The sequence below is a fragment of the Mus caroli genome, unplaced genomic scaffold (genome assembly GCF_978045245.1).
Source record: "Mus caroli unplaced genomic scaffold, Mus_caroli_1 scaffold_19, whole genome shotgun sequence".
Classification (NCBI taxonomy): domain Eukaryota; kingdom Metazoa; phylum Chordata; class Mammalia; order Rodentia; family Muridae; genus Mus; species Mus caroli.
The window spans coordinates 10,920,120-10,936,960 of record NW_028227274.1 but is presented as its reverse complement, the minus strand read 5'-3'; the positions used below and the strand labels follow the sequence as shown (position 1 = coordinate 10,936,960).

Sequence of the window (16,841 nt, the reverse complement as noted above, 5' to 3'; positions counted from 1 at the left end):
AGTCCAATGTTGTAATCGATCTTTATTGATAGGACACAGAAAGGCCACTTCTCCCTCTCCCTCCCCTATCACCCTCCTTCCCTTCCTCCTTCAGAGTAACATACAGAGATAAACTACAAGTATTGTAGAAAATCTGGAGACTATAGATAAGCAGAAAACATGGATGGGAGTGTCTAGAAGTTTCATCCAAAGATCCCACCTATAACTCTTCATAAAAAAATAGGGCTGTGCTAGCCTATTATAGCCTTAATGAAATATTGTAATGGTTATTAAGTCAATTGACTCTGAATCTCTTTTTAATAAATGAGTCAGACTGTATTATCCAATTACTGTCAGCTGCTACCTTTCCAGAGAGAAGAAATGGTGATTTTGATTGAATTTTTAAGCTCTTTGGCACCTTTAAGGGGGAGGAAGCAAGGTGCAAGTTCTGGCTTCAGGGCACATCCCACTTGAAATTGAAATTGGAGGTGTTGCTAGTATCACCTCATGAGCATCAGCTGCTGGAAGGAACAGCTTTTTGCAAGGAAATGGCCTTTAATGCAGATATACTCCTCTCCACTATAGGTTTTCAGCTCTTTAACAGTGAGATTGAGCTGGTAACCACATAGCTGAAACCAGAACTCATGAGGGCAAATACAGCAGGGTCTCTGAATGAAGCTGCTTTTGCAATTCTCAAATTTCTGTCTCCCCTTCTTAGTAAAGAAAGAAAGTGTTTAGCCAGCAGTAGACATAGTTGTTTGGGTCCCTGTCTTGACTTCCTAGGCTCTTGGGTTTGGATTATTGCTTCTCAGCTGGTGATCCAGATTTGGAGAAATTGTGGGGACTTTAGGACAGAGAACCTAACTATGAGCAACGGGTCACTGAGGAGGTGGGTCACCACCACCAGCTCAGCCCCAGCCAGAGCCTCTACTTCCTGATTCCCCCAAATGGAATCAGCCAGAGTAGCAAGCTTCACAGACCCTAGCTGTCTTAGTTTCTCAAGTATCCACTGTGCCCCTTTAAACCATGATTATCACTGGAGCTGTCTGCAGGTCACGTGACAAATGAGAAACGTATCTAATGCAGCCCCTACCTGCTTGCCCTAGAGCCAGCCCTGTGTTGATGCCCTAGAGCTGCTTGCCCTAGAGCCAGCCCTGTGATGATGATCCACAGTGAGGACCACAGTGTGTGTGTGGGGGGGGGGGGGGAGGGCGGGGGGACTGTGATGAAGGGCGAGAACAAAGGGACAGGTGAGGAGTCTTTTATTTGTTTGTTTTGGGTTTTTGTTTGTTTTGTTTTTTTGTTTTGTTTTGTTTTTGAGACAGGGTTTCTCTGTGTAGCCCTGGCTGTCATAGAACTCACTCTGTAGACCAGACTCTCCTCGAACTCAGAAATCCGCCTGCCTCTGCCTCCCAAGTGCTGGGATTAACAGTGTGCACCACCACGCCCGGCACAGGTGAGGAGTCTTACAGTCTACTAGAACATCGATTCTGGGTGAGGTGGCTGAGGAGTAATTGATATATTTTTCTCCTAGTCAAATAACTTGGAGATCCATTTATTGGGGGGGAAAAAACCTCACTGTTTAACCTACAAATAGGAAATTGAACTTGCAATATTTTTTCAATAGTGTAATGTGCTTTAAAACTGTAAAAATAGCTCTCAAGAATGCTTGCTATGATTGCTGTCATGGGTATTACTTAATCAGTCCGCAAACAAAGGGTAGAATCTGTGAAGAATAAGTCTGTGCTAGAACACATAAGTCACTGCACGACTGACTGTCGCCATTCTTGTTTCATTTGACTAAATTTAAATTATTTAGCTTTGGGGAGACTGCTTTACTCTGGGCTAGAAAAAAGAGAAAATGGGTGAGGGCATGTTTCTTGCACTCAGACACATCTTTTGTTTTGTTAATTTTACATACAAAGCATGAGTAGTCAAAAGGGGGATCTTCCCTTGCAGAATTCCCTTTATGTCCACATACAGTCAGCCTCTGTTCTCAATGAAAGACTGCAGCAAGACTGGTCACCTAACTTAACAGGCTGATTGTCAAGGAACCCAGGCTCACATACAAGCCTACTCCTTGGCTCTCATGGACAAAAAGAAATGGGAAGGAAGAAAATTATTAATTGCTATTTTTCTTGAATGTACTTATTGGTCACAATGTGAAAAAGTAGACGTAATTTTTAATTGGTGTTGTAACATTAAAACTTAAATATCCTCTTACTCTTCAACATATCGTTATACAGTATTCAAGAAATCTTAAAACTTGGCAAATACTTCTGGTTATATTTGATTCAGTTCTCTGCAATAAATAGTGTTCTTTATATCTCTTAATGACTGAAATCTAGGAAATTTTTGGTGACTTTAAGATTTAAAAGAAAAGAAAGGATTAAAAAAAGAACAATTGATCTTACTTAATCCCTAAAGCTTTTTGTATAACCCCTTGTCATGTCAGTAGGCACAATTAAACTTCTTCTTACATAATTATAATCAAGGAGTTTGCTGTGCCACCCAAATACAGAGTGGGTTTTTATCTCCTGTGAAATGTAGACTGTACTGGGGGCTTAATTAGTGCTTTGAGTTCTCCTTGTACAAATTCTTGTCCTCTGCTTCTGAAGACTCACACTTGTGTGAGAGGAAAGATTAGGAATACAAATAGCATGATTTCACTCCTAGTTAGCTAATAATAATTCCCTTTGTAATTGGACCTTCGTACTGTCAGAGCTCAACTAGTGAGGCACCTACTCGGAAATTTGCCTTTGAGTGGAGGGAAATGCCTTTGTTTTCAGTATTTTAGTTTAAATTTGCTGTTCCTTGAGTGTAAATATATCTCCTGCTCTTGGTCCTAGCATGTCTACCTCTTATGAACATCTCTAACTTTTACAGATAGAAGGTAGACATATTGCATAATAATGGGAAGGTCAGAGTATAGCCTCTGACCCTTGCTCTTCCTAACAAGTCATCTTGGGGATAGCAGGTGTGTGGCATAGCTTGTCTATAAGTTCATGAACCCACAGACAAAACTGCCGATGTCTAAGTTCTGACTCCTTTCATTGTTAGCCTCTCTGACTCAGAGAAAAGCTCTACATTCACTGGATCATGCCTTTCTCATCTGTCAAGTGGGCATAGGAATGGCATTTCTCATGCGTTGTTGCGAGGTTGCATGGATTCACATTTGCAGACATGGAGAACAGTTCGGGAAGCACAGGAAGCTGGAGCGTTCGCCAGGCTGTGCTAGTTTTAGTGAAGGCAGTGAGCCCTCGCTGGACTGGGAACTCTCACTACAGCAATTGTCAGCCAATCAGAATTGTTCTTCTACCAACTTCTGAAGTCTAATGATCTAAAACTTGTCAAAAGTGAGCCGGATCTCAGAAAAGTGGAAATGAGACAGACAGGTGGAGAGAAGCCAGGGACAAAATTAGACCTGTCAAGCAAAGCTAAGTGAACAGTGACCTAGGGTTGGATGTGATGGGCTAAGACTGAGAAGCAGAGGGAAGAACACCCACAAAGTGAAGCGTTCTGCTCCAGACTCGCCAGAGCAGGCTGCCACGAGAAGGTGTGGTTCAGAAGCGCGCCTCGGAGATCCTGGGGTCAGGGATGGAAGCCTCTATCTACAGTCTTCCAGGCAACCAGAGAAGCACTGAGGAAGAAGCCATTCCACTCTCCTATTGGTTCTTTATTTTAGGTCTTTGGAAACATAGAGCTCATAAAATCATGATCATTAAAACAGAAACCTTGGCATCGACACACTAAAAGCCTCAAAGTAAAATCTGATTTCTGACTTTTGGCTTTTAAATTTTAATTTTTTCGTAAATTTCTATAAACTCCATAATAATGTAAGAAATCACTACGTTACACGTCTACGGAGCAGGCATTACAGGGTGTTGTGGCTACACATGAGTCTGTATCTATATTTGGCTATAGCAAGAGCTTGCAATGAGAGGTATCCTGGCTCTATCACAAAGACGGTAGATTTGACCTCTTCTGTCAATGTGCTTCCCTCAACAGATGAAGGGCTGAACCATGAGTGCAAACTCTGCAGCCAGACCTTTGACTCCCCTGCCAAACTTCAGTGTCACCTGATAGAGCACAGCTTCGAAGGGATGGGTGGTACCTTCAAATGCCCCGTCTGTTTCACAGGTAAGGAGCTTCTTCAAGCAAAATCTCAGCTGTGTGTGCACTGACCCCACTGTGTCCTTCCTCCAAGCGTACTTCCCACTGCCTGGCCTTTTACAGCAACGACTGCTGTTCAATTTGAGGGAAGATGTTTGATTTCTGCTGATTAGCATTATTGATTGCAGTCTGCTTTAGAGACTGAGCCGGGCGGGAAGGTTAACTGTCAGGATGAACGAATGGCATTTCGAGTTCTTGCCTAAGTTTACACTTTCCTACCCGGAAAAACGACATCCACTTTGGGTTCACTCCTCTTCCTCTGGATGTTAAAAGGTTACCAAAGTCTGGCTGCTTTTGAGTCACTCGATATTCAATTAAAATATGTGGTCCCAGTGCCCCGACATATGTGACCTCAACCTGGATAATTTTATAACTTCTTTATAAAGATGTGTGTGTGTGTGTGTGTGTGTGTGTGTGTGTGTGTGTGTGTAAATAAAATGCTTCTTTGAAATAGTATACAGATTAGAGATGTTTATTTTTTGTGAGACTGGATTTTAAAAGTTGATAGAAATGTATGATCCTAGAAAATTTGTATCAGATGTTACAGTGGTACAGTTGTCAGGGTTAACCACACACACATATTCACAGAAACATTAACACAGAGAGAGAAAGACAGAGACAGAGAGAGGCAGAGACATACATACACTTTAAAATTTATTCCTCAAAGCCCATGAGAGCTGAAATATGTTCACACATTTTCTGCTGTCACCCTAAGATCCTCAGTGGTCATCTCGCCTGTGTCTGGCATGTGGTGGCCAAGCACGTCAATGGAAAGAAGGAATGTGTAGATATCTTGACCTCAAAGGAAATTTCTCTGTCTGCAGATTAATTAGTTACCTTCACTGAATTCAGCCTGTAGATTTGTGTTCTATAATAAAAATGGGAACATGGGCCACAGGCCCTCGTAGCTCCCACTAGTAACACTCTCAGTATGTGGATGGCTATATCGTTAACACTGGCCTTCACGGACTCGTCCCATCTGCTGTTTCTCTCTGTTGAGTTTGTTTACTCTTCCAAACTTTTCTTTTATTAAAGCTATTGTTAGGCTCTTACCATGTATTTAAGATGCACAGAGTCAAGAGTCAAGGTCCTCTGTCTAGGTACCTGGTAAGTCTGTTTAAAAGAAGAGTAGGCCAAAGGTCTCCACAATTAAATCTTACAATAAAATAGTTCTTTCGTGTTGTAGCCAGAGCCCCATAAAATATAGGATGTTATATGGACATAAGTTGCAAACCTGGATAAAATCCCATTTCTTTTTGTTGAGCTAGTAAGGAAACATAGCCACATCAGGAACAGCCTGGATCTCTGTACAAACAGATGTAAATTGTTTGATTGTATCTTGAAGTCATTTGGAAATAACAATTAGGAAAAATAAAACCTTCCAATGTAAAGCATGTCGGGGAAAGAAAAGCTGAGAGGTTTCTTTAAGGTAATGAGAAATGTTATTAAAATGTATGACTCACAAGAACAATACTGTAATATGATGTTAGGTTGGCTGGCAATTAGAATAATTTTAATGATCAGAGTGGAGTCAAAGTCAAATGCCAGCATCTTTAATAAATCCTCTCCCTGCCTATACAGATTAATATTGTAGATGCAAACTTTTTTAGGTCACAGTGCACCAAGCATCCGTCAGAAGTCAGCTCTGCCAGCCCAAACAGCGCCTCTGGCATATACAATTTAATTATTAATAGTATGTCTCCTAGGTAAACTGTTACACAGTCTTAGGGCCTTGTTTTGTAGTCATTAAAATTGAACATGTTTATATTATTGAAACCCTTGCATTCCATGTGTAGGCCGAGTTGATCTTAAAGTATCCAAAGAGAATTTACCTGCCGTTCTGTTGCACATTTATAGACAGTGCCCCAGAGTAGCTGTGGGATATCATTTTTAGCATTAACACATTTAAATAGAGAACTGTTTGCTAGCTATAACTTTAGGCAAATACAATAAACAGGGATTGAGCAGTCATGATTTCTTAACCTGTGGGTTGCTGTGAAGTAGGAGTCATTTCTTATGAGACAGAGCTGTGCATTTGACACACAGCTTTTATTTGCAAAGATTTACAAGGAGCAGGGACTCTGAGAACCATTACTCTTTGGGCTGAGCTAGGTGCTGGGTAGAGTGCATCTTAACGGAAGCCAGAGAGCCAACCCTGAGCAGCTATGACTCTTACTCTCCTCAGGTGTCAGGAGCCAGGCATGCCTGGAGGTGTGCCCTTCACCCTGTTGTCTGTGTGTGCAGAATCATCAGCACAGGATATAGCGGAACTCAGTAACCCAAGCTCCCATCTCTTTGTTATTTCAGTGTTTGTTCAAGCTAACAAGTTGCAACAGCATATATTCTCTGCCCATGGACAAGAAGACAAGATCTATGACTGCACACAATGCCCACAGAAGTTTTTCTTCCAAACAGAGCTACAGGTAATGGCCTTGTGAGGAAGGCTGAGGGTTGAGTCTACTTGATACTCTTATGGGACATTTTAACTATGGATTGAGAATCTTTCTTACTCTGGACCACCATGATGCTCTTGTGTTTGGGGGCAAAGGGGAAATTAGAGACAAGATTAATAGACACCAAAATAATTTTGCCTCTGGCTGCTGTCAATCATAAAAAGAACTAGAAGAGAACTGTAATTGGACCTTCTGACCCAGTATGAAGGATGTAGGGGTTGGGTTATTGCACTGTGGGATCATTCCCCTCACTTGTCGGGGCTCGCTCTCCCAAGCCTTGTTTTATTCATGTTCTTTCCCCCTGGGAGCCATGCTGGATGGGTAACCAGCCATCGTTATCGAGAAGGTTGAACACTGGAAAGGGTCTTTTGTCTAGGATGTATTTGTTCCACATCAGGCAGCTGAATAATTAGTACTGAAACCACAGCTTTGGAGTTGAAGTCTGGGTACCCCAAGAAGTTAGCTTGGACCTTGGGTGTACCTTTTGTTAGATGTAAAGGTCCATGACTTCTCTGAACCTTAAATGTGAACAAAAAGAAACAAACTTTATACTCACAGGTTGTCATAAGGTGAAAATAAAATTATAGGTATAAATATAAGCTATAAAACAAAACCTATGGTTGCTTGAATGACTTTCAGAAATAATAGTTAAGGAGTCAGGGGGCTGAGGATGTGGCTCAGCAGTGGAGTACTTGCTGTCATGCTCAAGGCATTGGATTAATCCAGGCATCACAGAAAATGGGAAAAGGAGAGAGAAAAAGATTCAAAGGATATATTGACACATACCTATAATCCCAATGTCACAAGTTCAAGGCCAGCCCAACAAAGAGGAAATACAAGGTCATAAAGACACCAAAAAAGAAGTAAAAACAAAGACAAAGAAACATGGATTCTATTCCAGAAATTTCATTTAGAAGAACATGACTTTTTCAATACTTTTTGCATCTTAAAAAAAAAAGAGTAAGAATATTATCATGATTAAATGTTTTTAAATCTTGCTGGTTCCTATGGAAGAAATGGATCTGCATTTGAAATCTCTTATTATGAATATTACTGGTTATTGTTTGGCTTGAAATGGCTGTGGGCTTGGTTTCTACACCCAGAGCCAAGAACAAACAATACAGAATTTATCTGCACTCCTCTGGCTACCTCTAGGGTATCTTTATGCCCAAGAAAGGGGGAGGTTCTGGTAAGGCAAGATTTAAAGGAGCTATGTATATCAGAATAGAGAATCTATGGTTATTCTACTCAGTTATTGTTCTAAGCAACTAAGTTAGATGAAATTTAGGAGATAAATGAACCTCCTGAATTGCATCATTGTTAGTGGAAGAGGACTAACATCTCTTTTTCACATTTTGTTCCTTTGAAACACTGGATTCTATCACATGTGTCTGCCAATAAACATGGAATACAGTCCAAGTCATACTTTTATCATACTAAAATAACCTTACATTCTTGCTTGAAAAAAATACTGGTTTTATTGCAACTTGTGTCAAAGAAAAAATCATAGGAGGTTTGGTTGTTCTGACTTGGTACAAGATTAGTATGTAAAATTTGAAACAAATGAAGTAACGGTTTAGGATGAAAGTCATAGACTTCGTGCAGAGACTGGTGCCAAGGTGGCAACTAAATGTTTGTATCAGACGTCTACTTGGGCACTATATGCACAGATTCCAACTTGGTGTGTCTTTCAATGAGAAAGCTTATAGTGAATGATCATTTTAATATAACTATACAATAAATTAATAAGGCAGCTGTATTTCTCTGTTCCCCAATAGTGACACAGGTACTAAGATTTATTTTCAAGCTTCACCTCAATACGCTGTCAGTGTGCCTTATAATCCCCTAAACTAATCTAGCTACCTCCCAGCCAACATCCCAATAATACGTGCATTTTGGGCCTTCCATGTTCCAACTGAACTCTTACCAACTCCTTTTGCCCTGCCTCAAGGCTCAATCTTCTCTCTCTCTCTCTCTCTCTCTCTCTCTCTCTCTCTCTCTCTCTCTCTCTCTGTCTCTCTCTCTGTCTCTCTGTCTCTCTCTGTCTCTCTGTCTCTGTCTCTCTGTCTCTCTCTGTCTCTGTCTCTCTCTCTCTCTCTCTCTCTCTCTCTGTCTCTCTCTCTCTCTCTCTGTCTCTCTGTCTCTCTCTGTCTCTCTCTCTCTCTCTCTGTCTCTCTCTCTCTCTCTCTCTCTCTCTCTCTCTGTCTCTCTCTCTGTCTCTCTCTGTCTCTCTCTCTCTCTCTCTCTCTCCTTCCCCTCAGTGGTGGAAGTCCCACCCTATTCTCTTTTCTGCCTTACATTGGTTATTCAGCTCTTATTGACAAGGCAGAGAATAAATGGTAAGAACTGTTTACACAAACTTGAGACAGGACCTTCTTGACAGAAGCATTACAATGTGCTGTCAGATTGAAACAATGTATGGGGGTGGGGAACAGAAATCAGCATTTGAATAACACAAGGATAACCTTTACACAGTGCACAAAACACTATGTCTACAGCTCAGCACTGTGGTGGGAGTGATCTGTGACCTACTCTAGATCAGGCACACTTAAATGCATCCTTAAAGACAAGAGGTTTCATGAAACATACAGTCTCCACTTTCCTGCAGTTAAACAGTTGTTCTTCAGCTCTCTGGTCCTGGGAATCCTTAACTGCCTCAGAAACTACTTGAAAACCCTTACTTGTAACTTGTGCGTTACTATCTATTGATATTTCCTATAGTTGTCCATTATTTTCCCTAACTTCAAGATAACTGTGTTAAACAGGAGAGGAGGCCAGGTAGTCAGTACCCCTCCTTGTAGCCTCTTGAGGTGAAGAGATATTGTTTACACAAATAATATTAAATACTGTAATGAATTGTTTTGACCTTACAGATAACCAACAAGTATCTCAGAGACCACAGAGGCCCCTAGGAGGTAGATGTTCTGGAACACACTGCTCTCTCTACACCCACCCCCTGGATCTTTGTGGCCGTATGAAATCAGACTTAAGATGCTAACTCAGTCACTGAAACTAGGATGTGAGTCCAGAGCTGGAAAACATGTATGTCTGCTCTTGACATCAATACTCAGCCTCTGTGTGTACCAGTCCTTACATGAGAATAGTCCTGATGCCTAGTAAGGATAATTGTTGCAAATCTGAGATAAAATACTGACTTTATATTCAGTAGTTTGGAAAACTGTAATCGAGTCATGGGAATATCTGAAAGTCTGTGCTCTAAAATGTTCAGTAATAGCTATGGCTCTAGTTGTAGCAACACCAGGAGAAAATGGATCAGAAGTTGACAGTTCTGAGTTTTTTTCTGAGTCTATTTTTACATTTGACTCTAAAAGTTCATGCATCTATTCTTTCAGTACCCATATTACCTTAGAAAGTGAAAATTATGTGTTTTTAAATGGTGATTAACTTCCTGTATTGAAAACAGAAAGCAAAGTCCCTCTCATTGCCAGGATGCAGGGTAATTGAACTGAAATTAAGGTGACAGTAGAAATACTGTCATGACAAAAGCATGCAGCCAGTGTATTAGGCTGATGCCCTTTGTACCTTGATATGTAAAATAAATGTAAATTTTAGGCCTCTTGAACCTACCTAGATTTTTATGGCATTAAAGTTATGAAGGAGTGCATGAAATTAAATATCCAAGAACTGAAATTATGTTAGAGACCTTAAATCATTCAAGTTCTCTGCCTCTAACTGCAGGGCAGGAACACTGGGGCAAGTGTAGAGTAAACATTCTGAGTTGCTCACTAACCACTGTGGAATGTCCCTGAGTGGTACAGAAATGATTTTGCGACATCTCCTTCACCGTTTCACAGTTGAAGTATGAAAACAGATTTGGAAAAGGTCATTACTTGTTAGATATAAAATCTACCTTCATGTATCTAGTTATACATATAAATAAGTATGTTTCTAGTTATCCATGTAAATAAATATGTTTCATGTGTGTGACTAGAGAGTAGGTAACTAGTAGAGGAGCCAATGGTAAGCAGAGCTGCATCCCAGGTTTTTGTGTGAGAGTGCAGTTATATTGACACATCTGTATATAAATACAAAGCGTGGTGTGTACTTTGACTCACAATACATACAAAGCCAAGCCAAATGTAAGTCATTCCTTGTCACTTTGCTTAGTTAGGCAATATGAACCGTCCTTCTCTGGAATCCTCCTTGTAGGACCAGGGACGTACCCTATTTGTTAAGTGTGAAGCTCTCGTCTTTGGTCAACCCTGTAGTCTTGTTGATCAGAAGTCCAGAGATAGAGATACACAGTCCTTCAGTCTTACTGCAATGTTATCTTTGTCTTTTCCTGGGGTGCTCACCAGCAGCCACACACACAGACAGACCTGATATGTTAGTCAAGGCACATGGCAGGAAGGCAAAAGTATCTGCGAATAAAAGCCCATTATTTGAAGAAATAGAATATTTTATTATTTGGAAAATAAATGAATGTGTTCAAGGCCTCACATGTTTCCCTATAGATCTCAGGGGGTTTTAGTATGATTTCATTCGGTGGGGGGTAGTTTTGTTTTGGTTTGGTTTTTTGGTTTTTCTGGTTGGTTGTTTTTGGTTTGGACACCAGGACAACAGCACTGTATTGAAACATGGCTCATTGGATCCCTTGCTAACTAGCCATACGTTGGTCTTTCAGGGCTGAGATCATGTGCTTTGGATGAATAAAGTAGGTAGATTGGGGCATTTAGGAGTCTTTTGTTAGTGGTCAGAATCACAAGTCCACTAGTACATTATTGGGTTATAGTTAAGATAGAGATCTTAAAATATTTATTAAAACACAATTCCATCTCTTAAATGTACCATGATGCCAATTAAGAGATAACAAAAATAATTCAAAATTTATTTTCTGTCAACTTTGAAAGGTATGATGCAGATAAATCATTCTTGCATGACATGGTATGTAAGCTATTGTGGGAAGTCCTGGGAAGTACCTTACCTGCTGAAAGCTTGGTGAGGAAGGCAGACATCACACAGTCAGACCAGGGCTTCTCTGGCATCCTGCATCTCTCAGTGCTGACCCAAGAAAGCACAATCAAGATTGACCAATTATATGGAAAGAAAATCTCTGCCCTAGAGCTCAAAAACTTCCCAAGTTCTCTTAGTTTGCTGGAATAATTTTTCAGTCAATCATACTTTGCTGAGGGTTCCCTATTCGTTGGTTTCTAAGTGAAGATACGTATTATTAAGTTTCTCTCTTCTCACAAGTGTCAGGCATCTTGCATTAGATTTTGTTTTCCTTTTAAGCTTCAAACTCGACAAGTTAATGGTGCTGGCTTCCAGGAATCTTATTTCAAAGCTGTGTGCCAACTCCCTTCAGTTAAGGCCAAGACAGAGGGTTCTTGTTGCCTCTCCGTAAACAGCAAGGTGGGGACTGGCTGTGGTTCGAAGAAAACTTTATTCACCTTGTTCTCATGTTTCCCTCCGCCTGAACCTGAAATTTCTAGTGAGCAGGAAGAGTGGAACCTGTTTGTAGCAAACCTAAAAAGCGTACTTGTAACTCGGCTTTGGCCTTCCAAAAGCTTTCTTAATAAAACCACATCTAGAAATTCAGCAAGCATGCAGAAAGGAAAGTGCTGGTGTCACATCTCACAACTCTCCTGTATATTTCAAGTGCTTATTTTTTTTGTTTCTCACAGACATTAAAGTTTTTGTCATTATCCCTGCTCATACTATAAAGGTCACAGTCCCCCACCTGCCTTGTCTCCTTTCAGAGGGCCCCAGATGGAAGTGTTTGCCCCATGCTCGGTTGAGACCTGGCACATCTGGCCTGCAGTGATCCCTTAGGACTGTCTGTGAAGGAGCAGCAGGCTCCCCTTTGTACTACCCTGGGCTGCATCCCCTGAAGGCACAGAGCCTCTGCATAGCTCTGGTCAGCCCTTGAACATATCAGGAAGACGCCAAGATTTGCAAGAGTATAAATTGTGTCAAATGAGTGCATGATTCGGGACCTGGCCTACCCATTCATCGCTTCATCTCTGCTGTGAGCCTGTGCGGCTTTGGAAGCAAATTGGTGCTACAGTGACTTGCACTTAATTTGCTCTGTGGCTAAATTGATCTATCTCTTTTATTTGATCGGATCACCAGGAACCGAATCATTTGCATTGATTTATTGATTGGTGCTGTGTTTTCACCATTAGTTTTGATCACTTTCAGCTGTTAATATTGGATAATTCAATCAGGATTGATTGGCCTTACCAGTGAAGGCAGAAAGTTAATCGGGTCAGACACAAAAATGGGGCAGAGGTAATCTAACCGTGGCTTGGCTGTGATATTATTACATTCCCCCTCTCTGGTCCTCTTTCTTTCCTCCTCCTTTCCATCCCCCTCTTTCCCTAAGTCACTCCCCTCTTTGCCGCCCCTCCCCCCAGTCTTTCTCTGCCATGAATGCTAAGGTTTTCTGGAATAAAGGAGAAAGTTTGAAATTATCTCACATTCACAATGCATCATAATGTGAGGTAGTTTTATTTGGCTTTTTAATAAAACTACATCTAGAAATTAAGCAAGCATGCAGAAAGGAAAGTGCTATTGTCACAGTGAACTTATTTGGGTTAAGTGCCTTTTCAATTACCTATTTTGTCCCAATAAATGTCTAAGCTGTGTGTGTGCTCCGAAACACAACCTGGGCTCACCTGTTTCTAAGTCTGGCCCTTACTGCCTCACCATGTGTCCTGGTAGCCAGATTTCTCCAGAACCGAGTGGCTGATATGACCAGAATCGGGGCTGCAGGAATAGCTGCAGTCAGTGGAAAACACTTTATTTGCATCTGAATAGTTTCTACTGCCCCACAGCTCAGTTTTCAAAAAAAATTCTCCATCCATTAATTTCTTGATGTTCATATCGATGGCTGACTTCCCTATTTAAAAAGGGAGCACCACCTCTTCGTTCTAGGGCCCGCTCCTCCTCCAACAGCCCTGTTGTAAGCAAGCTGCCATTACATTATTTTCTGTCTGGCCCAGAGTTGACGACAGATGGCCATCTCTGAACTGCCATCAGCTCGGCTTTATGGAGCATCCAGCCAGGGCAGCCTGATGGCACTATGGCCAGTTCGGCAGCCCCTCCCTCCCCGCCCCCTGGAAGTGTTCATCACCTCTGCCACATTCTGCCTTGGCTGGGCCTTGTTGGCTCTGTTGGCTTCCATGTCGCCAAGGCAGCCTGCTGCCACAGCACTGGAAGAGCTGCCTTCATTAAGATCAAGAGACTGCAGACACAGTTGTCCTCCAAACAGAGTTCTGCCTAGGCACCTTTGTAGTCAGATCTATTGGAACTATCTGAAAACCCAAATTTCTAGAACATTCTGCAACCCAGACAGACTCATGGAATTCCTGCATGTGTTCCTATTTTAGATGTTTGCTCTACACGTGGGTAGATTTCCTCACATTAGCAGAGACTGTGTGCCAAGAATAGACCCTTGGTGTTTACAAACTCTCATCTGACTGTTGGAAAACACCACATCCGGACCCAACTGTTGTGACAATTAGGGAAAGAGAGATGGCAATCACAGACTCTAACTATCAATCCCCTGAAATGAGCAGAGAATCCAGGCCAGCATCTTCTAGATCCCTGGAGGTGATGCTCCTCGAACTGCAGCCCAGCAATGAGCTGTTCTGAGCATTTGCAAAAGATTGATAGGCTACCCTTGATCGGGTTTGCTAAGGCAAGGCAGCTCCAGAGCCAGCCATGTATTTTAGGAGGACTTCACATTTGTATCCTTTATTGTTATATTTTCAGTGAATCTACAGCTCGTAACAGGCTGTGCCCTGCAGCTATGAAGGAGTAAGTTCCCCTTATTGGAGGGAAATCGGTGTTCTGTAAAAGCCTGAGATGGGGCGGGGAGAGATGAATGGTGCTTAAAAGCACTGCTGGCGGTGCTGTCATTTAGAACAGCAACTCCGAGGCTCCGAAGAGAGTGAAAAGCAGGGGAAAGGAGTCCTTTTAAAGTGGTGAAATCTCAAACTGCCTAAAATAACAGGTCTCCTTCATTGATTACTTCGTTGAATAAGCATGGGAGGCACTTAAGAGGCAGGGACAGCTTCTGCATGGGAGAGGAGAACCTGCAAAAGTTAAGCATCTTCTCTTCCTCTTGTATGGGGGGGCGGGGGCACCCGCCATCCACTTCCTTGCACAGCCCTCTCCTGCATGGATACAGCGCCTCAGCTAGATTGGCAGAGCCCTTCTCTTTCCCAGGAAACCTGACTCCACCATCAAAGGCTTCCTATTCTATATCAGCAAAGCTTGATTTTATAATTAGCCAAACCACACCCTAGGTACATCTGCTAAGCTTGGGTGCCTTCTAACCATATAAAAGGTGACTCGCTACCATTAAATATCAGCAGTGTGCTGGGTGATGCTTTGAGTTTATAAGGGTGAAAGGTCACTGTGCAGGAAAATGGAACCGTATATTTGCTGTGAGACAGGCACCAAGACCTCACTCCCATACTCAGTTATAATTCATGAGGCTACTGGTGGGAAGCCCTTTTCCCTCTGTGGAGTTAACGCATCTCCGCTGAAACCTGCTGAGAGCACCCTGCATCCCCACCACCATCTGTGTGCTCACTTCTGAGGGGAGACACACACACACGAAAGAGAGAGAGAGAGAGAGAGAGAGAGAGAGAGAGAGAGAGAGAGAGAGAGAGAGTGAGCTCCCCCCCATACAATTTCCAAGTGTACACACTGCCCAATTGCTCCTGATTTGTGAAGGTTTCCAGAATAAAGCAGGGCTCTTACCTGACTAAGAAGAGAAGTGGATAGAACAAACTGGTGAATTCCCGTTTAGAAAAGACTAGTTGGAAAAGGGAGACACAGCAGTGCCTTAAGTCCACGGCTGACTTGAGAGCCTGAAATCTGCTGTCAGTCATCATTTAGCAAGAGGCAACCACAGGCAACCTGGGAACCCAGAGATATGGTGCCCAAGTTCACCCTGTCCTCAGGATGCCTTCAGTCGGCAGGAGGAACCTTACATAGTCTGTGGCTCTGAGATGCTCAGGATGCCTTCAGTCGGCAGGGGGAACCTTACATAGTCTGTGGCTCTGAGATGCTCAGGATGCCTTCAGTCGGCAGGAGGAACCTTACATAGTCTGTGGCTCTGAGATGCTCAGGATGCCTTCAGTCGGCAGGAGGAACCTTACATAGTCTGTGGCTCTGAGATGCTCAGGATACCTTCAGTCGGCAGGGGGAACCTTACATAGTCTGTGGCTCTGAGATGCATTTTCTGCTCTGTCCACGGACTTGAGCCAGCTAGTGGCATGAATGTAGTCCCAGCCACACATAGACTGTGTCTGTGGTGACATACCTCCCATTCTTGGGAACCAGCACTGGTTACCTTAGAACTACCTAGACCTCATGTCAAAGAGAGCGGCTTTTGTACAAGCAGAGTGTCAGGGCCACGGAACAGAGCTGCAGGTCAGCAAAGGGCTTCCAGGCATGTTCTGAGGTGGTGAGAACAGGGACATCATTGGCTGTGTCCTGAGCCACGTGCTGGCAGGCCTTTGGAGATTCTCTGCTCTCCTCTCTTTTTCCTGGAAGCCCAGAGGTAAGAGGACAGAGGATGTGATCAGACATCTGAACCTAGACCTGGTTGTTGCTGGGTGATCACACATGTATTTATAATGTTTCCTGATTGTGTGCCTGATGAGTCACTGTTGTAGTCCGTTTAAAGGATAAATCAAAGCCAGACCTGGAAAACCAGCATTTTAACAGATCGGATGCCATAGGGAACCTACTGTGTTATAGAATCCAGAATGGTCTTTGGATGCTCTGGCGCCAGCTAATTTCAGAGGCTTTGGAAGGGCCATGGCAAGGTTAGAGGTCACCCATGAAGACAGTGGTACCCAGGGGCCACCTTGTGTGTAATTGGCTTGCCATCCCATTCGGCTGCCCGGGGGTGTTTGTCATGTGATCTCTTTCACCCTCCCAAGGAAAAAGTAGGGCAGGAGTGGCTGGGCTCGCTAGCCAGGTTTCCTTGGGTGAAAGATCACTTTGAGATGACACAGCCGAGTAGTCAGCCTGAATTCCTGGTTGGTATTTTATTAATTTTGCACCAAGATAAATCCTGAAATTCTGACAAACTCCATGACAGGTGAAATTCCTTCTTGCAGAATCTTCTCAGCGAGAGACTGCTCATTTCGTTCTGTTCCGAGGCAGGCAACAGGAGGGCAGCTTTATAATCAGCCCTCAAAGGACCCCCAGCCGCCCCAGAGTCTCGGACTGATTGAATAACTCCTGGGCCTC

General features: G+C 42.7%; 1 protein-coding gene across 3 annotated transcripts in view; it reads left to right on the top strand.

Moving 5' to 3' along the window:
• Positions 1-16,841, top strand: part of Znf521 (zinc finger protein 521) — a 284,198-nt gene that overhangs the window by 250,049 nt on the left and 17,308 nt on the right. For all 3 annotated transcript variants that reach the window (XM_021150480.3, XM_029471828.2, XM_021150478.3), the window contains 2 exons: positions 3,988-4,119; positions 6,460-6,575. In XM_021150480.3, the coding sequence (XP_021006139.1) occupies positions 3,988-4,119; positions 6,460-6,575 (248 nt within the window). The remainder of the gene's footprint in view (positions 1-3,987; positions 4,120-6,459; positions 6,576-16,841) is intronic.